The 25,709-nt window shown below is 48.9% G+C and overlaps 1 protein-coding gene across 2 annotated transcripts in view; it reads left to right on the top strand.

The window, feature by feature from the left end:
- The window catches only part of RAB26 (RAB26, member RAS oncogene family), a 90,092-nt gene that overhangs the window by 2,883 nt on the left and 61,500 nt on the right, over positions 1–25,709 (top strand). Inside the window, exons 1-2 of one of the 2 annotated variants that reach the window (XM_072982361.2) lie at positions 6,551–7,005; positions 11,321–11,431. In XM_072982361.2, coding sequence (XP_072838462.2) covers positions 6,781–7,005; positions 11,321–11,431 — 336 coding nt within the window. In that variant the 5' untranslated portion in view covers positions 6,551–6,780. Of the gene's footprint in view, positions 1–6,550; positions 7,006–11,320; positions 11,432–25,709 lie in introns of those variants that run through there. The other variant, XM_072982362.2, reaches the window with a different exon arrangement.

The following is a 25,709-nucleotide window of genomic DNA, read 5'->3' as shown; positions in this document are numbered from 1 at the left end:
TGTGTGTGCAAATTGATCCTGTCTAGCATGCCTGAGACGTGCTTCCTGGATAATCCATCAGAAACAGGGCTGGCTTTTCTGGTTCTGCCACAGATTCCCCTCCACAGCCCGCAGCGTCCCTGCGGCTACTCAGACGGGCACCCCGGGCAAGTGTTTCCTTCCTTGTTCCCCAAAAGCCATGTGGCTGAAGATGGCAGTCTTGGAGCCTCGGAATGTCCTCCTTTCGGGCAAGGCTGTTTCAGGTGCTGCTACATACGTGTGATGCCTGCTGGCCCCCAAAGGAAACACACCCTGATCATGGAAGCTTCTTTCAGGTCCGGCAGGAGCACGGCACGGCTGCCTTGCCTTGCAGTGTCTTGAACCTCCTGTGTCCCCTCTGTGCTGTTGTCCGAGAGCACCTGGTATGGACCTGCTTCCTCGGGTGCACATGGGTCAATGCCCTGGCAGATGAACAGATGACACGGCCCCCGCAGGGACTGTACGTACGCTCTTCGCCTCCTTTTCTAAAGGAAAGAACAGGTTGCACCAGGTTTGCTCAATATGATTTCCAGTTTGTGGTTTTGCTCCCTCCGCCTCCACAACAAGGCACAATCTTTAGCTCCAAACCTTTGCCTCTTTTGTATGGTTTCAGTTCTTTACAAAAAATCAAAATATTTCACCCTCTACCTGGAGATCTTATTGTGGGATACAGACAATATCAGTAACATGGGAGTATTTGAAATGGTTTCCTCTATCTCTCTGTTATGTAAAGGGCATCCCATGGCTTGGGGTGCCCAGTCCTTACCCCCTGCCTCATGTGCTGTAAGATACATGGCTGACAAAGGGGGCAGATGCACATTTCTAGGAAGGTCCGGGGGGATTGCCTGGCAATGGCTTTTGCAGCTGTGCAAGAAATTCTGCCAGGAAGCTCAATCTGTCACCCGATCTCACCTCACTGGAGCTGAACAATGGAGAGTAAACCTAGGGACCCTTGGTCCAGGGTTGCAAACAAAGGCCAGGGGCATTTTCTTTCCGGAGAAAGGTGGCTGCCTGCTCTTGGTGCCGAAGACTCTTTGCTCAACCAAGGGAAGGTCTTCTGAACACCTTCATCCACTTTGTGAGAGGCCTTTTGGTCCAAAGGGAGGAAGCCTCCATATACCGTTGTCTCTGATGAATGAATGGCTCATGGGAAGGAAGAGTCCTTTAAAATGAAGTGCCCTTGATCTGTGATGCACTCAGAGCTAAACAACCAGCACTGCAAGGCATTCCACATTATTTAAAGAGACTCTGCAGAGCTCCACTTGAAGAACAATTGCTAGCAATGCATATCTGTTCACACACACACACGCACACAATAATTTTACAGGTAGAATCTTTAATTCTTCTTTCTTTCTCTTTTACCTGGCTAACCATAAAGACGAGAAAGATTAGGGTCAGACTAATTATATGCTTAGCACATTTTAAAAAGAGATGCTCTTCCAAGTGTTGAAAGAGGTCCGTTTGTCACAGCATGTGCTTTTCCTCACCTTAGTATCTTGCATTTAGCATTCTCTGTTTTGTGTGTGTGTGTTTGTTTTGTTTTGAAAGAAATACATGGGGTCAGTTTGCAAGGCTCATTTTTAAGGCACTAACTCAGAGGAGTTCTAGAATGGCAAGTGGATTCCTCATCAGGAATAAGCATTCTGATTAATGTATAGAATGAGTCTTAATGTATTATCTAGCCCACTTGTTGGGCCAAAGGGATAAAGAAAATAGGCAGAGCCTTCTTTCTTCTCTCCAATGAACTGGCTTCCTTGATCCCTTGTTTACTGGCACACCACAGACCGAGCTATGGCCTCCATTCCCTCTTCACTTCCCTAAACCCCTGAGGCTCCTTGTCTGTTCCAAGCAAGGAAATTATCAGTAGAAAAACTTTATCCTGGCAGATCTGGGCCTGGTGGGCTTCCTCCAAGGTGCAGCAAAGCATCAGGGAGCTTTTAAAAACCTTTCCTACCAAAGATGCAGACAATCAAAAGATGCATCTGTAAAAGATGCAGAGGCATTATTCAACCCTTGCTCTTCTGAAAATATTTTCAGGGGAGTAAGCACTCTGATGTCTTGCACCCATAGTGATGAAAGAATTTGTGGCATGTTGACGCCTCACACATTCCATTTGGCCTAAACTTTTATGAATTGCAAACCAGTTTGTCTGGTGCACTGGTAAGTAGTCCTTGAAAACTTATGATTCCCAATACATCTTTTCTGTCTGATAAGGTGCCACAAGCTGGCTGGATAGGTCAGTGGTTTAAGGCATCGGGCTGTGGAGCCAGAGGTTGGAGGTTCAATTCCCCCATGGCGTGTCCTATTAGTGGAGCCAGACTGGGGCGAGCTGCACAGTGTCAGGGTGTCCCCCCGAAGAAGGGAAGGGTCAACCACTTTGGAGTACTTGAGACCTGGAAAATACTGAAAAAGGTCACCCCACCTTGGAATCAACTTGATGGTCCACAGTTCAAGTGCCACAGAATTCCTTCTGAAGACAGGAACGTTCTGAATCCAGAATCAAGCCATGTACATTTCTGCCATGTATGTAATCCTGCACGAAAGCTACAACTTTAAGCACAGGGTTGAAAATACACACATTTATACTCACAATGTTCCTGTGGAGTAGGATCTCCCGGCTGCCGTCATCTCCATTTTCTGCTCCTGACTACATGTCAAGTTCTGGACCGAAACAAAAAGAGCAGGAAGAGTCAGAAGGGGGACAAAGACTGGCCTGTGGCACACAGCTGTCAGGGGGAAATGCCACAAACGTTGGTCTGTGTTATCTGAAGTTTGGGAGATATGAATAGCTTTCTGTAGAAGTTTGTTCTGGAACCCCTCCAGATGACAGTGGATCAGTGGTTTATCTTCAGCTTCTCAGAGAACAGAAGCCACCGCTTCAGGAAGCATATTACTTTTGCTACAGATGCAGCTACCTGAGGAAATCACACCTGCAAAAGAAGATTCGGGTAGAGAAAAGGATTTAGCCCTTCAAGAGCATTCAGGTGCACACAAGAGGTGGATGTGGGTATGGATGTCGTGTGCGCACACAGAGCCCCATCTCTGCATGTGTTTTTGAGGTGGTGAAGAATCATAGCGTATCAAAAGGAGGAGAGGTTTATGTCTGGAGAAATTAGCAATCAGATGGAATTAGGATCAAGAAAGTGCAGGTTATGTTTTTTTAAATAAAAACACACATGAAGCAAAGTAACAACAAAACCAGTTCTTGTGCAAGGTTGTTATGGAAATGAAAGGCTGGTGAGGAAAGCTGCATTCAGTGTGGAACGAGAAACCTTCCGTTAGCTCTGTGGTGTGATGAGGAAAGGGGGAGCCTTGCGCCAGATCTGGAGAAAGAAGCCAGGCATGGGGATTGAGGGGGGGGGGAGAGGAATAATTCATGAGCTGAGAGGGAGAGGGGGTGCTAGCTCTCCCCTCTTTTTCCTGTGGGACCCAGAAGATGAGCCCCAAGCTACTCAGATGCCTGTCATGGCAGGCCTTGCAAGAGGGAAGAAACCGGCATCTGAAGAGGAAGCAGATACGGCTGGGTTGTGGGTGTTTTAATTGAACTGAATGCAAATAATAAACGAGAGAGAGGAACTCTGGGGAGGAAGATATGGGGGGAAGAGAGCAAACTGAGGAACGGTTGAAGAAAACCCTCCAGGGCTGGTGTTCTCAACAACTCACACAGATGGCTCAAAAAGAAACCCACTTCGGACCCTGGAGTGTGGCGCGCGGCCAGCCCATGTCAGCAGCGCTGAGCCCAATGACCGGGTGTGTGTGTGTGTCTGATTCGGCACAAGGCCAGCCCTGAGACTCTTTTTGAAGCCAGGCAGCCTTTCTGCACCTGTGTTCCTGAGCAGCCGCCACGTTCAGCGTTCAGCTTCGGCTGGAGGCAAAAAATGACATGAGCTGAAATGCATGATCTGTGGATGAGTTTGAAACAACCTTCAAGTGGGAAGTGAGTTTTGATTGAAGAGGTGGTGAAAACCTGTTACACTTTCCGCTAATTGCCTCCACATCAAACCCTGCCCCAACATAGCCCCAGTGCTGGCGGCTTGCGCCTACCAGTCTGTCTTAAAAACATTTTTCTTAGCTTTCAGGCATCTCTAATTGGTGCTTTTGGGGCTGAATCTGAACTTATATGTTTTTTTTTAACTGCTGTCGTTTCATCAGCTGTTTAGGTGCTGTTTTTTTTTCCTTTTCTCTGTTTTTCCGCTTCTGTTTTAGAATGATCTCATCTCATTTTCTAAGCAAGCTCCTGCTTTTATATGTATATTGTGATGGCTGGTGGTTGTCGTGGCCACCGTTGTTTTGGCAAGATATAAATTTACTAAGGAAATTCAGCACATGCTCTGCTTCTAGGTGTCCTCCATCACCATGAAGGGTAGGTCATACTGCTGTGGGATTTTGTGAGTCTTAATCAGCCCCCCAACCCCAACCCCCAAACTTGTTACCTAGTACTGGTCACCAGAATTTGCAGTTAAAGGATCTCAAGCAGCAGGTGATGCCACCTGTGTCATAAACTATAGTGTTCTTGTATATTCAAACATGCTGAGCCCTTAAACATCCTCAAGTTTAACCCTCATCCAGGCAGATGGGGTGTTTTGTACCCAGAGTGAGCTTCTGCTGCAGAATACACAGAGAACGGGTCCAACAAAGGACACATTCTGCAACACTGGCACTTGAAAACACACTAAGTACCAGGTACAGAGGTGGGGAAAAGCCTGTGCTATGACATATAGACATTTTTCACCCCTTGGAGGAGCACCACTTCTAAATACTTGATAAGGATATTGCCTGATTTTATCCCAAGTGTCATCCAGAGGCTCTGCGGGGCTCAGGAAAAACCTTGTTGCTCAGTCAAGACTCGGTTAAGAGAAACAGAAAGCCTGTTTATAGTTCTTCCTATCCAGGAGTGTCTTGTGAGTGAGCAGAACTGGTCCAGTGTTCACCATGCAGATGCTCTAAATCAGGGTGAGAAGAATTTGGAGTCGTGGGAACCACGTTAAAAACAATCAGGAACTAAAGCTCTTCAATTCCTTGCCAAGTTTCTGCAAGGCAATGACCCAGAGATTTACCTACAGTCCACCCCCTGCTCCAACTCACTTGATGTGCCTTGATCCGATCCAGAGATATTTATCTTGGGTCACTGATACAAAGAGACCTGGAAGATCTCAAACCAAGCCATCTTATCCCACAGGGATGGGTTTGTCTCTGGCACTTTATTTTTGCTCTGAATAGATTATTCCCATTTGGGGGGAGAACAAGTGGCCTTGGATTTCTCTTCCACCATTCTATGTACGTGCGTGTCCGAGTGTGAGAGAAAACCCACTGGGCATAGATTTTTCTCAGGGGGAAAAATGCACATATCCATCTTCATACTCCCTTATAAGATACCAGACTGGAAACTTGTGCACTTAGGTGCCCGACTTCCCCTTCAGGTTCTGCAGGCACCGATCCACACAGGTGCACGTGCACCTGTAATCCTGTGCGTTCAGCCTGAACAATGGATTTACAGCTCAGAGGTTGCCCGGGAGGCTCTTGACATCCAAGCAAACACACCTGAGTTTGTCTCCTCAGGAGTCAGGTCCCTGGACTTCAACCGCAGTTACTTCCAGGTAACTGCAGGTTAATTACTTCCATTAAATAAAATCTACCTGGAAAGGAGGCGACAGTCTTCTGGCCTTTACCTCCCTCCTAGTGTCTTGAGAACTTGGGTGTGTGTGGATATTAGGCGTCCAGACTCGGGTCGGCAGGGGGCGCCCTTTCACTGCTGTGCCTCAGGCAGCAGCGCACGGTGGGTCAGCTCACCCGAGGGTAAGGCCCCCGGAAAAGCAGCCACGGGGGTCCTTCGCCTTTAAGAGTGGCGGGGAAGAGGAGAATTCAACAGGTGTAGCTTGTGATGGGGGACGCGACACGTGCGGAACGTTTTCCAGGGGGGAGGTGGGGGCTGGTTTCTTTTCCATCGGCCCCGATCCCCAGCCGCCGGGTCGAGCCCGAAGTAAGGGCCGCCGAGGGACTCGTGAACCAGCGCCTCTAGGCTTGCGCCCGAGCAGCCCCCCCCCCGGTACGCGCATCCCTTTGGCCCGGTTATTTCCCACGAGCCTTAAGCCTGGGAAAGGCGCAGAACTCCGGCGATTGCCGCGCATCGAAGAGCCAGAGCCGGACTTGGAAGACGGGGGGGGGGGGGGAGAGAGGAGGGGGGAGGCCGGCCCCACGCTGCCCCCCGGGGGGTCACGCTCCGAGCACCCAGCTAGGTGGCGGGGAAGGGCTAATTCAATGGGGAGTCGTCGGGGGTGCAGCTGCTCCCCCCGGAGTTGGTCCAAGGTGCCTGGGGGGGGCGGGAATTTAATAAAATGTGTGTTTTTTGGGGGGGAGGGGGGGCTCTCTTTCATCCGCGGTGACCCTGATTCTGGAAGCGCCGCCATCCCCGGGGCGGCTGGGAGGAGCGGGGGGGGATGCTCGTGCCGTCCCCGTCCGTGGCCACGCCTGAGGCGCCTGGGCCCCGCCCCTCCCCTCTAGCCCCTCCCCTCCGGCCGCGGCTCGGGCGCTCCCAGTGGCGGAGCGGCAGCGGGCGGGCAGCTGGAGCCACCGACGGCGCGGGAGCCGCCAGAGCCCGGCAGGACAGGGAGAGGAACGGAGGAAGCGAGAGGCAGGGATGCGGCGGCCGCCGCTGCTGCCGGAGGTGGTCGTGCCCGCTTGCGCCGCGTTGCCGGCGGGGCCCTGATCCGCGCCCGCCCGCCCGCCTCTCTCTCTGCTTGCCCAGCCCGCCCTCCCGCCAGGATGTCCCGCAAGAAGAGCCCCAAGAGCAAGGGCGGCACCTCGGGGCCCTCCTCCGCCCTGCCCGCTGCCCAGCCGCAGCCCCAGGGCGGCCGGGCCAAGGGGGCGCCGGGGGCCGGAGCCTCGCCCTCGGTCAACGGGCCGCCGCCGCCGCAGCAGCCCCCGGCCCCCCCGGCCGGCCGCCCCTCGCTCAGCGCCAGCGGCGAGTTCTACGACGTCGCCTTCAAGGTGAGCTGCCCGACTGGGGGGGGGGGGACCGAAGCGGGCAGGGGAAGGGGGCCTCTTCCTCCTCCTCGGGGTCGGGGGTGCAGAGGGACACCCCCTTCCCCTCCGGAGAGTTGGGGGCGCCTCCGGAAAGAGCGACCCCGAAACCTCGGGGCGGTTGTCCTCCGCCGCCGCCTCGGCGCAGAAGGAAGACGGGGCGCGGAGGGCTCCATCTCTAGCCCAATGGCCTCCCCGCCGCCGGGAGGCCGCTGACGACAACAACTCCCATGATCCCCACCCCGCAGGCTCCGGGGAGACTGGGAGCCTTCTCGAGAGGATGAGGCGAGGAAGGCTGCCCGCCCGGTTCGGGACTCTCAGTCTCAGGATGATGGGAAGTACTCCTTTGCTCAGTCTAGACTGGAGCATCCCACCGAGAGATCTGGGACCCTCCCCGGGGGAGGGGGTGCGACCAGCCGTCAAACCCTCTGGCTTCCAAGGAAAAGCAGCTCCTGACTCCCTCCGGGAGAAGGAACCTTGGGGCGTTTGCAGGGGTTTCTCATCGTGGTCTTTTAAGGCAGGGTGGTGGAGAGAGTCGTCCTGTTCCCCCCCCACACACACACACACCTGCAGGAGCCCAAAGTGACTCCCAGCTGTGAGTCTGCAGAAGTGGGTCCTCCTGCCAGAGGTGGCTTGTTGGCGCCTTTCCTAGTTTCCACAGCCCTTCCTGGCTAGCTGAGGACATGGACGTGATCCAGGGGAGCCAGCCTGAAAACACAGCCCTCCTCCGTCTGTGCCACATCATTGTCTCAGGTCCGGTTGATCGGGTTTTGTCCAATATGCTTGCAAAGGTGACCAGGGCTCCTGCTTCAAAAACTCTGGGAAGGCCCAGGATGATCCTGTGGCAAAGGAGGTAACCAGAAGGCATGGCGGGGTCTGGGCAAAGGAGAGAGAGAGAGAAAGAGAATTCTTACCCCTTCGTAGTGGAAGGGAGGTGAAAAGCTGCCCCAGACAATGACTCCCTCTTGTGCCCCAGAGGCACAAAAATGGCACATCCTGCTTGCAAGGAGGAGGTGAGGACCGAGTGAGGAAGAGTGAATTCCTGGCCATTGTTCTGAAGCTCTCTTGTCCCGCTTAGACAAGAGGCTTCTTCTCCGCCTCTCCAGGGTTCCACCGTTGGAGAAAAGCAACTTGAGCTTGCCCCTTTTCTGGGAAGCTCAGAAGCCCAGCCTGAGTTTGCTGTCCAGAGGTTGCCTCTCTCACTGTGGCTCTGGGATGGCTCTGCTGGCGAAAGGCCAGCCTTGGTCATAAACGGGTCTTCCATAAACGGACTCGGCCCTCTTTCTGATTTAGTGGCCACCTTTAGAGCAGTGAACATCTCTGTCTGCCTTTCCACCATGCAGACCATTTGACCCCCCCCCACACACACACACACTTCCAGTTCCAGTTTTTTAACAAACAGTTTTTCTAAAAATGGGGTGGGTGGGTGGGAGAACTTTTGTGAAGGATGCCAGGACCTCTCTGGAAGACCCCTAGGGCTCATGCTGTTGTATGCAGGTGGTAGGGCTCAGAGAAATGCACTGTGCACACACATAGAGTGGAAGCTCCAGAGTCGGAAATGAGTCTCAGTTTAAGATCTGTTTGGCAGAATATTTCCTGCTCCTCTCTTGTCCTAATTGGGGGGGGGGATCTTGGGGGCAAAATCAGTGTGGTGTAGTGGCTACCAACAGATGTTCTTGGGCTGCAACTCCCAGAAACCGTGGCCAGCACAGCTGGTGGAGAAAGCTTCTGGGAGTTGCCGTCCAAGAACCACTGGGTGACAGAAGGCTGGAGCCACTCGCATAGCAGGTAGGTTAAGATTCAGGAGACCTGGGTTTGAATCCCACCTTGACAGTGGAAACTGACTGGCAGTGGGGAACCACTTCTTGGATATCTCATGTATGGGGCAAACCTTTATAGGGTCTCCATAAGTGGGATGAAATTTGACAGCACAAAGATGATGGAGGGGGGGGGATTGGAAACCAAGCCCTAGGAGGAAAGACGGAAAGAACTGAGCATGTCGAGCCTTGAGAAAAGTAGAGGTGAGAGAGGATGGTACTTCTGAAATCCTTGAAAAGTTGCCCTGCAGAGAAGGGGCAGGATCTGTTCTCCATCATCCCAGAAGGCAGGACACATAACCATGGCCTCAAGTCATAGGAAGCCAGATTTCAGCTGAATATCAGGAAAACCTTCTCAACTGTCAGAGCAGTAGACGACCATAGAGCCCATGGCTGCGGGAGGTGCTGCAGGCTCCAACACTGGCGGCCTTCAAGGGGCAATTGTCAGATCTGCTTGGATCTGGATCCTGGCCTTGAGCGCGCGGGGGGGGGGGAGGTTTGGACTCGATGGCCTTTGAAGCCTCTTCCAACTCCATTAGTTTTATGATTAAAAGTAAAAAACAGGCAACTGGCACCAGCCATGCTTTGCATCTCCTGCTGGTTAGAGGCAGGTGGGGTGGACTGACCGAAAGGTTTTGAGCTGTCATTCCTTCCTCTCTTCAGAGATGGGGAAACGGCAGGTGATGTTCCTGCTGTGCTGTTTCATGGCATCATCTTCTACCATTTGAAGGGTGCCTGGGGGGGCTCCCTATTTTCTACCTATTTTCCCATATTACATATGAGCAGCATCCTTGATGTCAGAGGGAGCGGAGAAGCGATCAAACAGTCACGGAAGTGCTGGGACGGGTCTTTTCCCTGCCGTGGAGCAGCCGCCTGATGAACAAAAGAAGCCCTCTTCCTGGATGGGGAGCCTGGGAGTTGTAGTCTTAGGGTATCTGTAGGGCACCAGGTGTGTGCATGTTTGGGGAGGGGGAGAATGTTCCAGGGTGACAGTAGGAGGGGCAATATCTTGAAGTCTGGAATAGAACTGCTTGGATGGGTTGGGGGGGTGCCCTAAGCTGATTCGTGTGTGAATGCAGAGGAAGGCATCCCTGAAGGCAAATGCAAACCACAATTCACAAGTGGAACATATTTTTATTTGGGCCAACAAGAATTTAGCAAAAGCCGGCAGCCTTTCAAGTTTTCCAGAACACTTCAGCAAGGCTCAGTCGGATTGGATTCGGTCTCACAGTCACCACCATATGGGTTGCTGAGTTCTGCTGGGCTGGCGAGCGCACGTCTGTGAAATTACCTCCTCCTCTTCTTCATCATCCTTATCCTACTCTTTCTGACTAGTCTTGAGAAGTCCCTGCAGCTGCAAAAGGGGCTTTCTGTTCAGGATGTTGCCCACTGTGTATGTGTGTGTAGCTTGTGCTGTTCTTCTGCTGGAGTCATTGCATGGATGGAGACAAGAACCTCAAGGCGAGAGTTAGATCTGTGTCAGCCCTTCAGGTGGCGAATTTAATTCGGGTCCAGAGCTGCTTTCTACCCACTTGGCACAGAGTGTTTTTAAGGATTTCAGGGGAAGAGGGCTCAAATCCTATCTTTTACCGCTGTGCCTTGTACCTGAAGGCACTGTTTGGGATGAGCGTTAATCATTCCGACATAATCTAGGGTTGGCCCTCCTCCACTGGCCAGTCTTGAGTCTACCACTCCTTGACCGGGGCACCGTAAGAGCTTTGCTGGATCAGACCCAAACGATGCCTAGCCCAGCATTCTTCTCTGCTCGCCCATTAGACACTACAAAAGGGCATGGGTGCAATAACGTCACCTTTCCCGCAGCAGCTGGTACGGAGAAAGATTCCCTCCTCTTCTCCTTGAAGTAAATAAACAGCATTCCAGACTCAAGACTTGCTGACTTTGGAAGCTGCTCTTGGCTCTTTCCTCTTAGGTAGCAGAATAGCTTGGCTTGCTCTGCTGGGCAGGCTCATGGTGAAGGGGATGCACGATTGTGGAGAATGGGCTGGGATTGTGGTCGGAGCAGAGCTTGGTGGTTTTGTTATCCCCAACTGCCAGTGTTTGTATCATGGCTTAACAAATTCGAGTCATTTCCACATTCCCCCTCCGCAGTCGCCAAACACAGAGAGCAGGATCATAATCATCCCAGAGTGCAGGGCACATAATCGTGGCCTCAAGTTACAGGGAGCTAGATTTCAGCTGAATATCTTCACTGTTAGAGCAGTACGACAACGGAATCCATGATCTCAAGGGGAGGAGGTGAGCGCTTCGGACCACCCTCTGTCAGATCTGCTTTGAATTGGATTCCTGCACTGAGCAGGGGGTGGGACTCAATGGCCTTAGAGAGACCCCCCCCTTCCAACTCCATGAATCTAGGATTCTATGGTGTCTGCCAGAAGGAGCTTGCCAGGAAAGAGATGGGCCCATACTGACTTTCCCATTTCTCTCCCCCCCCCCCTTCTCTGTAGGTGATGCTCGTCGGTGACTCTGGAGTCGGCAAGACCTGCCTGCTGGTGAGGTTCAAGGATGGAGCTTTCCTGGCAGGGACTTTCATCTCGACAGTGGGAATTGATTTCCGGGTAAGGAGCCACTGAGTGGCTTTGCTTCTTGACTTCTGTGACTGCAGGCCAGGTCCTTCGAAGGAGAAAAATCCACCCCAACGGGGAGCAAAATCCTGCCCAACCTCAGAGAAGGCCATGCGCTGAGCTCTGCTGGGCCCCATCTTCCTTGAGATCTGGGCAGGGGGGTGACGGGGAGATTTCACCAAAGGAGGCTTTTAGGACTGGCCCAGTAAAAAAAAGTTTCCTTTCCAGTCCCAGGGCTTTTGTAACATGGGTGGTGACGGTCATGCTGTAGGAAGTGACATGACTTTGCTGTGAAGCTGAGGACCAGCTTTCTGGACGTTCTTTTCAGGAGGAAGTCATCTTTGGCATCCTTGCTAAAACAGCCCTTCTGTGTTCCAGATGGTGTGATTTGTAACCCTTGGGTTGCCAAGGGGTTAAGGAACAACCTGGCAGGTTGCAAGACGCATTTATTTCAGCGAGTCTTTTGAAAAGGGAGGCCGTTGCTCCCTGTTCACTTTCCACTGCTCTCGACACAACAAAGATAAATATCATGCAGCTGCAGATGTTGCTTTCTGCCTGTCTCATTTCGAATGTTGAGGATGCGTTGGGGACACACGCCGTGGTGTGATTCTGTTTGCAAGAGGAGCCCTGTTGAAAGGAGTGGCTGCTCCCTTCTCTTGCGTAGCTGCGATTAAAGTGGGCTTGCCGGTTGACGCGGCCATGTCTCTGTGGTTTGTACGCTGTTGGTACTGTTCGATCAGACCAAAGCTCAGATAGTTACATCTTAAAAGGAGCTTGTAGCGTTACTCATTACTTCTGGACAATCCACATTGCTTTTACAATTATCAATGCTCTGATCATGCACACAGTGTGTTTTGTTGTCTATTATTAGGGTGTTGAGTTGCTTGTGGCTAACAGGCCAGATACAGATAAATACTCTCTGCGTTCATCTAGTGGCCAGTTCTGTTGCTGCACCTTAGAAATATTTATAAAAACAGGAAAGACAAGACCAAATATTATATATCTTTGCTGTATAGGATTGAGAGAATGGCATAAAACACAGAGGGGAAAATCCTGGCCAATACACTTTAAAATGGAAAACGAGCATTTGGAAGTAACAAGGTGTTACTTGTTACCCCTGAAAAGTAACTTTGTAACTGCTAAGATTACTTATCTGGTATCTTATTGCCAACACTAAACAAAGAGCTTTTAATTTAACATTAATTGCTATGTTAAAAAATAAGTAGTCAATTAGTAATTATTAGTTGGTAATGGCCTAATCAGTTAATAATTAGCTAGGTATCTAGCTACAGGTAGCTAGTTGCTTCCCAGTTCTGGATGTGACCTTGGTAGTCTTTTATCAGTTGGGCTGTAACTTGGAGGGCTTGGGGAGGATAACTTTAATTGAATTTCAGAACATGGTCTGCTGTGTTTGACATTTTACTGGTTTGATTTCTCGAGGGCCTGAGCTAGTTCTGTTCCTATCTGTTTAAATTTTGTTACGGTTCACATTTAGTCCCAGATCAGGGAGTGAGAGATGGCTTCATAAAATAAAATAAAAAATTCAGGAGCTCTCTTAAGCATTTTGGGGTTTTGTTGGGTGGGGGTGTTGCTCGTTCTCTAGAATTCAGTAGAGTGTATATGTGTCTCTCTGTGTGTTTTGTTCATTCTTTTAGTTTGTGCATTTTTAAATTGTGCATGGTTTGCATAGAGACAGATATTTTATAAATAAAATAAGTTTTTTATTTATAAAACATCCTACCAGCAATGGGTGGCTTGACCTTGTTGACTTCGTATCAACTCTGCACATGCAGGAAGAGGGTTTCTCAGAGCTGTCGAGGTAGAGAACACGCAATCTTTTCCTTTCATAACAGCTGCTTTTTATTTGGGTTCCGTGCCTGTTTCCCCTGCAGTCGCTGTTCAGAGTTGAGGAAATTGGAGGGGTGGTTTACAGTCAGAGTCTCTTTCAAGTTTGCAAAGAGCAAGCTGGCAGGGAGGCAGGCGGTGCTTCTGTCATGGTTGCTGCACTGCTGCCTCGGTTGCAAAGGAACGCTTGGGTTTGGCAGTCCCTCCTGCAGGGCTCGGAACCAGAAAATGGATCTGGAAAGCTGTGTGGAAAGATATTTGGCCTGCGGAACGGCTGTGCTTTCTTAATGCACGCCAGGGACGGGCCAGTTCTCTTTGTGGGTCATTTTCTGGCCAGGTGGAACTCGATTCACTGGCTGGGCTCATCCAGAAGTCTTGTCTTTTTTAAAAAAAGGAACCCGCACAGTATCTTCAGCTCTGTGGGGCTTTTGCTTTGAATTTTTAGTTTAAAGAGAATTGCAAACGTATCCAATCATTCTCTGGGACAAATCATGTTTTACTTGCAATCATGTGTAGCAATGAAACATTTATCTTTGTACATTATTGATCGTTCTATATTTGGTTGCCTGTTTCTCAGAGCGGCAGGCAATCAAATATAAGAATTGGGGTTCTGTTTCATGAAATATTCAGTGTTTTTGGAAGCTGATTGTGTTCGGTTGGTGATGTGCAGAAAGGGGAAGAGGTGGGAGGTCTTTTTATCCCCCCCCCCCCGAATTTAGAAGGAGTGTAGAGTGGGGATTTGGGCAGAAACATCACATGGGTCCAACAGTTGCCTCCAGGAAGAAAGCAGGACCCCTTTCCATGCCTTGTCCCTCATCAATAAGTTCTTCCACATAGCTTCATGCCACCCAGCTGCAATGCCATTCGGCTCTTGGAGCTTGGCATGTGGTGACTGAGCTGTTCCTCTGGATTCCTTTGCAATGCTTTTAAAAACCTTGTGGCACAAACTCCACCAATTATTATGGAGTACACCATAAAGATGTCTAGGCTTTTATCTATTCCAAATTTCCTGCCAATAAATTTAATTGGAAAGCCTGTCTTTGAGTCTCTTGAGTGAGGCCAACAGGCACGTCCCTCCCTTTCTCCATGTCGGGTATTTATATATTTATATATTTATTTATTTAACTTCATCATATTCTTTCCCCACACTTTGCTGTTCACCTTTTCAAGCTGCCCTTCCCAAACAGCTCTCTCTCTCTCTCTCTCTCTCTCTGTAGGAAATGGGCTTCGCCTTCTGTCTGCTGTGCTCACTTTTTCCCATTTATCCTCCTGAACTCTATGTTTCGTTCCAAGTGTGACTGCACTATCAATTTTGTCTTTTCTCGTTACTGATATATTTTAACCGCCATTCTCGCTCTGCAGCAGCCGACACCTGGACACTGGTCTCCGAATCTGGAAAGCTGCACATCCCCTTCTGTAGTAGGAAGTGATCTGAGACAGTTGCTTATTTATGAGCCGCTTGTAAATACCTGATACCATTCTCGATATGAATTGCGAAGCAGATGGGTCCGTGACTTGGATGGCAGGAGAAGCGTTCATTCTCCAGAGTTTTCTGGCTTTGATTTGCTTTTCTCTGGCACCAGAAGTGTCACCACGTCCAGGACTTTTCGGCTTCGCTATCAAAGAGAGGGAGTTAAGCTTATATTGCTCTGTCTAGGCCTTAATTAAAACATCAATAGTCTGACAGGGTTTAAACTGCTTGATTCCTTGCATCATGAAAAGTGAAATAAATTAACACTTTCTTCCTACGTGGAGAAAAGCTGAACTGCAAGCAAAAAGCACAAGGGCTTTGCACCTGCGTTTTGGAGGTGTGAAAAAATGCTTCAGGCTGGATTTGCAAATAGCCCCTCACCAGTCATAAGTCAGAATTATGTCCGAGTGAACAAATTACGAAATTTGAATAGGGTCAATGTTCGTCTTTTTGTAAACTGGATGCTTGTAACTACTCGTATCCTACCCAAGTGGGTTAGTAGAAATTGCTATTGGATCCTGAGTTTTGTTGACTTGTTGTAAAGGACATTTGGGAGACTTGCTGTGTATGATAGTTGGGGCGAGCACTCTGAAAGGGGGGGATAGGAACAGACACGTCCTCAGCGAGGTCTACAGTTCATTCGAAGCATAGTGTTGGAGGAGGATTTTGCTGTTACCATTGGCCACCAGAAAGATAAACAAGTGGCTTCCAAACCAAATCAAGCCCAAAGGGGAATATAAATTACTAAACGGAGGGCATTTTATTTGGGGCATATTATGGGAAGGCAAGAATAGCCGCAGTGGAAAATAATGCTGGGAAAAACTAATAGCAGAAGAGGAAGAGCTGGAATGAGATGGAGTGCCATGAAGGAAGCCACCCCTGTCGAGGGATGCCTGGGAATGAACCGGCCACCTTCTGCACGAAAGGCACCTAATCCTCCCCCCCCCCCCCCGTGAGCCACCTGAATGCAGGGGGTTGAAGTCACACTCAAGTACTGTAGCCGCCTTTTTACCCAGCCCTGCGTCTTGAACTCTGCGATGCGAGACGCAGGTCTTTTTGACATGGGCAGCGCACGGTTGCAAAGGATGAGCGCTGTCTCATCAGTGTTCTGCTGTGTTCAAAGGCAAGACGAAGCAAGGATTTTGAAAGACGTTGAAGTTCTCCTACTGAACAAGAGGCTTGTCTGTCTCTTTATTATTTTTTTTTAACCACTCAGCTTTATGGAAACCGAGCAAGAGAGCCCAGGGGGCCAATTGACTTCTCTAAGGTGGCTCAGCTTTTGCTTGACGGACAGAATCCAGCCAGTAAAGGTATCTGCAGTGTTTTCGTAGCCGGCAAATGCTTAAATGCAAAGCTGTTTGGATTTTGCAGGAGAAGGAAGCCACTTTAGAGTTTTGAGCCTTCAGACTTTACAGTTCCTTCTCCCCACAGTGCTTTTAGGGTCAAGATGTTAATTAACAGGATGTTAATTAGTCCACTGGGTCCAGGGTTCTGGCTCTGTTAGTGGTTGATCAGAAGTATCTCTATACTCAGGGGTACAAGAACTCGTGTTGGTCTTCTGTTGATACCCTGATCGGACATTCTATGGCATCTTATAGTTCAGGAAAAACCAGGACAAGGCTGCATGGCATAAGGAGGTTTCCTGTCATTTGTCATTTGTAATGCCAGATCAAATTTGTCAGCCTTCAGAGTGACACAGAACTCTTCACCATGGTTAGGGAACATGCAAACAAGGTTCTTCCCCTTCCTCACTTTTGATATTTAAATGCCAGTTCCCTGCAAAAAAAGGTTCTATAAATTAAATGCAAATGATGCGATCGTGAAACTGATGATAGCAGATTGGAAGGAGGGAAATAGCAAATATTTTACAAGTTGGATCACCATAAGGCATTCTGCAGTCCCTCCACCCCACAAAGAACCCAAATTATTGAATGGCTGGGGACTCAGATTGCATCCCTGCCTGATTTAAGAGGACAGACATTGAAGCAACGAATACAGATCCAGGATAAGTGATTTGCAAAGACACAGAGAAGTGTCTGGATCAGTCAGCAACAGCTTCAGAATTAATGAGGAGATCCAAAACCCTGGGGGAGACCATTTTGGTGTCTTGCTCCCTGCTGAAACCATGAGAAGGAATGGGTTTGAAATGACAGCCTTCTAACCGGCAGAAGGCAAAGTTTGGGTGGATGCACTTGCATAGGTAGCAAACCGAGCCTTGTTCCCAAATTCTAAACAAGTTCCTAGCTCTCATGACTGTAAATAAGTGTTTTAGAAATAAGGAGAGGGCTCAAACTGTTCATGGTAGGACTGATGGACTGACCTCAATTTCTGTGTAAGACACAGGCTCGCCTCCATTACTTTGTTCTTTTATCGTCTGATGATCTCAGATGCATTTGTTACGGGCAGAGAGCAAATTACATGCATGTCTGCAGAGTGTTCTTTTGAAAGATTTTGGGCAGGAGAAAGAGAGAGAGAGAGAGAGAGAAGTTTGCAAACTCCTGGTTGAAATACTTCGAACCCTTGCTGGTTAATGGGAAATCATTAATGGGAACTCATCACTTTGAACCCACGCTCTAGAATCTGGACGTGCCTTTACGCCACTCCTCTCTGGAGCTGGGTCTCCCTGCTCGGGGCATGTGAGAGAGCCAGAGAGGGACCTCCATTCCTGCTCCACTCGGCTCACTGCTCTGAGCGCACTTCTTAGCCAGAAGCGACAGCTTATGCAGAGACACGACAGGCAACCTCCTCCAGGGCCAGGTTCATTCTGCAGGCGCCATCCCCTGGGCCACAGGACGACCCTCTCAAAGCTGAAGCACAGTCCAGGCCTTTAATTATAAACTTGTTCTCTTGTGGGTCGCTGGCCATTTCCTCGTAGCCCAGCCGTGTCGTGTCGTTTGCCAGTTCCTAATCGAACGCATCATATAAATGTCGTGGCTGATTTATGAGCTGCTGCTCCTTGCAGCTGTGTTTAGCGCAGTGACGGGGTGGCTCAGTCGCTCCGATAAGGGTGGAAACAGAAGTGGGGAAAACAAATTCTCCCTTGTGAGTTTGAAACAAGAACGGAAGAGGGCTGGGCTGGCCTCCTCTTCCCCCAAGGATAAGAAAAGTCTAATTTGTTGCTTCCAACACTGATTAACTCCCTTAATTACACCCAGTGACTTCCTCTCCTTCGGAATATGTCGGACGCTTTCCTTTCTCAGACTCCTCAAGAAAGGATGATCTTGCCAAGGCCCGCCTCGCGTTCAGAAGCGACGGAGACTTAGCAAAACAAAATTAAACCTTGCACACAGACGAGCCGCACTCTGTGACCTGTATAAATTATGCAGAACGCTTTCTTAGTTTGCATAATTCATTCTTCTTCATATCCTTGGCTCCTGGAGATCTTCGTCTACCACCTCTGGATTGCTGAAGCAGCCGGCATCGCCTGCACGGTTTTAGACGTATCCATGTTAATCGGAATTCAAGACCCTTATGAATTCCCCCAACAGAAATGGACAGAGACACGAAGGCTACAAAGTGGAGGCTCTTTATTATTCGCTTGCTGCAGAAAGCGGAGAGAAAACAAGCCAAGCCATGCAAGGCGTTGGTTTCTCTGAGGAACGAAAGAAGAGTACACATTATATAGGCTGTCCGTCCGGGCGGTCCGTTACGGCTCACAAACTTACTACAATTTCATTAAGTTACAAAAACATTCTATTTCTACTGCGCAGCCTCGCTTTTACGGAGTTTGCACTTTGTTTTTACCCTGTCAGCTATATCTTATCGGCCCAGGTTACTCAGGAATTTAATTATAACACACACACTCCTTAGCGAAGGAGTTAAATTCTCATCACTCAGCTTCTGGAAATTAATTTACAAGCTATGCACCAATGGCCCTTTTACTCCCTTTTTCCTGTAGTGAAGAAGTCAAACTCTCAGCAATTTTCTACTCACAATTCCCCCTTTTTCTTTTCTTACTAATTTTGACTTATTCACCTGACTCTCCCTCCTGGATGGGGAGTATCTTGTACTGTACTTCCGGGGCTCTAATCACCATCATTGGCACAGTTTTAGGCATAGCTGCCTGCACCGCAGAGTTTATCATATTGCGGACTAGAGGAATAAGACAAGGTAGGAGCATCATGCCAAGCAGTATCATGCAGAGAAAGAATAAGGCTTGTTTCCAATTGTTAAAGATCCCCCCCAGCCAGCCTGTTGAATCTAACATCCCAGTCCAAGTTTGGACTGGTACATTGGCTAGTTCTCTCATTCGGCCAGTAATCTCTGCAATCACCTCTTGAGTATCTCCTATCTCAAGGCAACAGTTGGTAAGATTGAACTTTCCACAAACCCCGCCGTCTGTCGCCAGAAGGTAATCGAGCGCCAGTCGATTTTGAGAAATAGCATTTTTAATCTTTGTGTTTTGTTTGGCTAACACCTCCAGAGCCAATTCATTCTCTCGAGTGAGGAGTTCTACCACGGCTTGCAGTCTAATGAGCCTATTTAGTAAATAGATAGGGGTCCTATATCCATAGGAACCATCCTGGGCCCAGGATGCTGGGTCATAATATGCTATGATTCTTTCAGGCGGCCATTCATCATCTTTCCATGAGCCTATTTTCAACTCTCTCTTCTTCCTTTGGTTTTGAGCAGGTTGTCCTAGTCTCATTCCCCTGGACAGGGGAATCATGAAAAATGAGGGTCGCAGATGTCCCAAGTAACAAGTCCCTGTCCAATCTGTCCTCAAATGAGAGTAGGCCATGGTCCCACAAACCCAATACAAACCAGCAGGTGCAACCCCGCCATCTACAACTGTACCATTGTGCCAAATGATCCTTGCCACCTCAGTTAAATTTTCCCAGGGGTTCCTTAAATCAAACCCCAGAGTAGAGTTTCCCCATGTACTAACCTTACTCCCATTAAATACTTTGATGAATTTACATGTAGAATCCCCAAGAAATGAAGGGTATTCTATATCTTGTTCTGTTCGTTGAACACAGCTTTCTCCTATCAACTCACTTGCTAACTCCCATCTAGAGGATACTTTATGAGTTGGATATGTTGATGTGTTATAGGGGGCTGTCTGATTCCATCCTATGACCTCCCAAGGCCATTGGTCCCCTGTCAGAGTCCCCCCACAGATGTAACAATTAGAGACGTTCATGGTAGTGGCTACTGTCTGGGCCAACTCTACGAACAAATTTATTGTTTTTGTGGTGACGGATTGTTCCCAGGGGTCAGATTCCAACTCTTTCCAAAATGTCTTATAAGTTCTCATATCCTCTCCTACTATGCCTTCTTTGACTTGTTTTAATACAAAATATCCCCCTGGGTCCTTTCCTTTCCCATTGATCCGCAATCCAAAAACTTTAGACCATAGATCCTTTGTATCCCATTCCTTTGGTTTCAATATGGTGAAGTTAACCGGATTACACTCCCCTCGTTTACAAGAATTCGACCCTTTCCCGCTTTTAAGTACAGCTGAGGGGTCAAACTTTCCAGGCCAAGTAGCCCACACTACACATGACCAATGGGACAAGTAATATTGTTCCTTGTTACAACTCCAAGCCCTTACCCTCTGTTGTGGGACTCCATACCCAATGTACTTATCATTCTTTTGGTAGGTTCTTTCCCAGCCCAGGTTCCCACAATTTCCCCAATAATCATAGGACAACAGTTTGCAGGCATCAAATGTTAGAGAAACCGGGCCATTAGACTTGCGCATTTGCCTGTCAATGATGCTTCCATATCCTGATTTCCCTGCCCTCATCTCTATCCATATCCTTTCTGGCTCTTTTGTGGGGTCATAGCAAATAGGAGGTTTGTCCTTTTCGTAGCACACCTTGTAATTTATATTGTTGAAGCTGCACTCTTTGATATTCCCGAGACACTGGTAGGCTGATTTATACTCAAGAGTCTGTGTCTCCTTCCTTCCTTGTCGGGTTTGTGTGATGCACGGGCAGGTAGTTCCGCTAACCTGGGTAATAACACCTAACAATGTGATTATGATGGGGATTAGTTTACCCTTTCCCTTGGTTCTCCCGACCAGTCTTCCAATGATACCTCTCCATGACACTAGGGGCACGGTTTTCACTGGTACAGAGGATTCCAATCCTCTTCGGCTGGATCGGGCTCGGGTGGACAGCAAGGGCTTACCTTCCGACACTTCCAGCACGTCTCGTGGTGCACCGAAGATGCGTTGCGGATCCATCCTCTGGGGATGGTCACTGCTCCTGCAGGTTCTGTTTGGCACGGTTTCCACCAATAACTCGCTGCCTTGGCGTCTACAGCCCACAAGCTCTCCACCCACAGTCCAGTTTGGTATCCCGTATACAGTATGTACCACCTAGTGTCAGGGTCCTCGTCAAATTTGCTAAGTCGGGCACACCAGTTGAAAGGGCAAAAATGACAGTGTAGTAGACAAAGGGGTTCAAATGGGTCTAGTCCAAGCAGGGGATCTCTCAAGTTTCTTATATTGTTCCCACTGTTTAGGGTGCCACCAGGGTAGAAAGGATTAGGGTTTTCAAAGTATTCTTCGGGGTCCTCACTATCTGAGTCGAATCCACTATTGCTTCTACCACGGTGGGAATCAGTTTCTTCCCCTTCCTCTAATTCAGGTTCCAAATACTCAGGGGCTCGTTTTGTGGTTAATGGGCAGCCTCTGCAAAATTTAGTGTGCCACCAGCGGGGGTCCCACAAGCTCTCTACCTCCTTGTGAACAAACCCCTTTACAGTTCCTTCAGGTCCTGTTTCTACCAGCACAGCCTCGTTCTTGATAGAAAACCCCGAAAACACAACCCAATCTATATTAGTGTCAACATCTAAACCCACATCCCACTTATCCACGTCCCTGCTTAATGATCTACGTGTCAGCTGGATCTCAAAGAAAGGACATGGTTTGTCACAGATTATTCTCAAAGACATAATAGGTTACACTTTTCTTTTTAACACCAATTTGAGTCTCTCTCCCGATGCCACAGCTTCCCACTGTCCTTCGGGATTTGCAGAGTGTTTTGCCCTAGTGTGGTGCGTCCAACCAGCTTCCTCAGTTCGGATGGCAGTCTCTGTTGTCAACAGTATCTGATATGGTCCAGACCACTTGGGAGTTAACGGTTCAGTTTTCCATGCTTTAATGTAGGCCCAGTCACCGGGTTGGAATGAATGCACCGGGGTCTCCAGGGGTGTCCTTTGGGTAGAAATGCCTTTCTCTCTGTTGGTTGATAAAATGGAGAATAGTGCCAGCAAGTGTTTTCTAATAAAAGCATCTTTGAACATATCCAAATTAGGGTCTATTCTCCTAGGACTTACATCCCATATGCTCATCCCATACAAACTCTCGAAGGGAGATAACCCAGTTACTTGGCTAGGCTTAGTCCTGAGAGAATACAAGGCCAGAGGCAACACCTTCGTCCAGGGCAACTGAGTTTGCTGCATTAGTTTTATAACCTGATTCTTTAGACTTTGATTCATTCTTTCCGTTTTTCCTGAACTTTGCGGGTGCCAGGGGGTATGTAGTTTCCACTTAATCCCCAATGTCTCCATCACCTGTTGCAGTACCTTTTGGGTGAAGTGGGACCCCCTATCACTATCTATGGACCCTATAATCCCATATCTAGGGATAATTTGTTCCAATATTAACTTGCAGACAACATTTGCTGTTGCTCTGGAAGTAGGGTATGCCTCTACCCATCCTGTAAGTTGGTCCGTAATGACCAAACAGTGTTTCAAGGTTCCCATTCTTGGCATGTCGATAAAATCACACTGAATGCTTTCGAATGGGTGAACTGCCAAAGGTTTCCCCCCCCACTCGCTCTTTCTTGGGTTATTCTTGTTAACTCGTTGACATGGAATGCAGTGTGCTAGGATGGTGTTTGCGTGAGACCAGACTTTCTTCCCCACATATCGCTGTAAGAATGCACTAGTCATGGCTTTAGTTCCCCAATGCCCCCCCTCATGTAGGGCTTTCAATACTTCTCTTACAACCCCTTCGGGGAGCCACTGTCTGCCATCCTTCAAGGTTAACACTCCGTTTTTCATCACTGCTCCTTGCTGCTCCGCTAGCTCCAACTCCTTCTGGTTGTATCTATAAGGGGGTGCCGGTTCTTGCCCCAGCGGAATTAGTGCTGCCTGTAAAGCTGCTTGCAGTTCTTTATCGGCTGCCTTTTTCGCCAGTTCATCTGCCAACCTATTCCCTACTGCTTCAGGGCTGTTTCCCTTCTGATGGCCCGCCACATGTATTATGGCCACCTGGGCGGGAAGACTCAGAGCCTCTAAAGTTTCCGCTACAAGCTTATGATGGGCTAGGTTCTTCCCTTGTGAAGTTAACAATCCTCTTTCACACCACAGTTTTCCATATACATGTGCCACTCCGCTAGCATATTTTGAATCCGTCCAAATATTTACCGTCTCATCTTTTGAAATCTCTAGGGCTCTTTTTACTGCATATAGCTCAGCTGTCTGTGCTGACATACCGGGAGGGAGGGGGCCTGATTCCACTTCCAACCCTCCATCCTCCACTATTGCATACCCAGTTTTCCTTTTCCCATCCATCACCCTGGAGGACCCATCCGTATACAGGTTTCTACCTCCCTCAATAGGTTCTTCCTGTAAGTCTTCTCTGTACTTGGTTTGGAGGTCTGTAACTGCCACGCAGTCATGTTCTCCTTTGAATTCCAAACAAACTTTTTCTGAAAGGCCCTCGGCCGGACTGCAATGATCGGTGGTGGTCAACAGTAGATCTGGTTTTTCTAACAAAATAGCTTCTATCTGCATAAGTCTACTGTCGGTCATCCACCGCCTTGCTGTATGAGTCAAGATTGTCCTAAGCTGGTGTGGTGAATGGAGTATGATTACCTCAAAGGGGTATAATTTGCGCACCACCTTTACCATTGAGGCGGCAGCGGCACAGGCTTGCAAGCAAGCTGGCCACCCCAGGACCACCGGGTCCAGATGCTTAGAAAAGTACCCAATCGCTTGGTATCTCCCAGCCTTCTTTTGGGCCAATACCCCCTTCGCCACACCACTTCCTATGGTGACAAACAGGTGACTCGGCTTCTTGGGATCTGATAGACCTAGTGCTGGGGCCGAGGCCAAAATTCTCTTCAGTTTTTCCAATAGCTGATAATCAGGCCTTTCTAGGACCAACACCTCCGGTTGATCCCCTGTTAATTTCTTCAAGAATGGTTGAACTAACTCTGAAAATCCCTCTATCCATTGTCTACAGAAATTTAGTGTCCCCAATAGGCTTCGCAGTTGTCTCTTGGTTTTGGGCATCTCCAGGGCTTGGATGCCTTCAATTCTCTTGGGGTTAATGTATTTTTTTCCTCCTTTCAATATCAATCCCAGATACTTTACTTCTGCCTCACAAAACTGAAGTTTCTCCTTTGACACTCTAAGGCCTTGTTGCCCTAGGAAATTGAGCAAACTAACGCTAGCTTTCCTTACCAACTTTCCTTCTGATGCGCTCAATAACAGATCATCCACATATTGGGTAAGCAACACTCCAGGAGGTGGTGCCCAGTTTTGGAGTATTTCTTCCAGGATTTCCCCAAAAATCGTTGGAGATTCTACATAACCTTGCGCGAGGACTCGCCACTGCCACCTTGTGAGTTTTCCTGTATCTGGGTGTGGCCATTGGAATGCAAATATCGGCCGGGATACTGGATCAACCGGCACACAAAAGAACGCTGATTTTAAATCAATTACGGTATACCAGGTGTGCGAATCAGGGATCCTTCTCAATATGGTATGTGGATCTGGGACAATGGGGGCCCTGGGGATAACCACTTTGTTCACTTCCCTCAAATCCTGCACCATTCTCCAAGTCCCGTTTGGTTTTCTTACTGGCAGGATGGGGGTGCAATAAGGGGAATCACTGGGTTCTATCAGACCGTCATCCAATAACTCTTTCACTACTGGCCTAAGACCTTCCTCAGCTTCGGGCCGGATGGGATACTGAGGACGATACACGGGCACTTCGGTTTTTAAATTCATTTTCACGGGGGTGACTTTCATCAACCCTGGATTACCTGGCTTGGCCCACACTATTGAATTTACTTCTCGTTCATCTGCCTCCCGGAGAGCTGCTAGGGTAACCTTACACACTTGGTCCTTTAAAGTGATCACTAGGCCCATTTTTCCCATTAAGTCCCGTCCTAACAAATTTATTCCTGACTCGGGGGTCCACAAAAAATCATGCATCAGTTGTCCAGATTCGCCTGGCTTCTCAACTGATAGGGGCTTAAGTATGGGCACATGAGCGGCACAATTTTCTACACCTATAATGCTAATAAAGGCCCCAGAGAGGGGGCACGGCCCGGTCCAAGCCGGACATGCAAGACTCGAGCGAGTTGCCCCTGAATCTACAAGAAAATGTACTTCGTGTGGAGGGGTGCCCACTTTTAGGGTTAACATGGGCTCGGAAAAAGTGGGTCTTTCTACCAGACAGCCCTGACCTCCCTATTCGCTATCCTCATAACATGCTGCCATGCGTACAAGTTCCTCAGTTTCCTTCCCTTTCCTCTGTGGGCATTCTCTCTTCCAGTGGCCGGACTGGCCACAGGCCGCGCAGACATCCCGGGGCAGGGGTCTCCTCTGCCCCTGTTGGCTTGCCCCTCTTCCCTGAGCTCCCCAGTTTGCCTGCCTGTCTCCCTGATTTCCATATCCTCCTCTTCCTCTAGCCCTACTGCCTCTCCAGCCACCTTGTCCTTGTCCAGACCATGGTGGTCTGGAGGAACTCCTTCCCTGTTCCTTCTGGGTCAACACTTGGTTGACCGTTTGGACCATCAATTTCACCTTCTTTTTCTCTTTCTCATCCTCTCGCCTCAGCACCACTCTCTGAGCTTCCGTCAATAGTTCCCCTATGGGCTTTACCAGCATACCATCAAACTTTTGTAGCTTTATTTTAATGTCAGGGCAACTTCCAGCTACAAACTGGAGCTTTAGGATTTGTTCATTGTTGGGTTGGTCTGGGTCTAG

The sequence above is a fragment of the Pogona vitticeps genome, chromosome 13 (genome assembly GCF_051106095.1).
Source record: "Pogona vitticeps strain Pit_001003342236 chromosome 13, PviZW2.1, whole genome shotgun sequence".
Lineage (NCBI taxonomy): Eukaryota > Metazoa > Chordata > Lepidosauria > Squamata > Agamidae > Pogona > Pogona vitticeps.
This window is presented reverse-complemented; position numbering and strand designations above follow the sequence as displayed.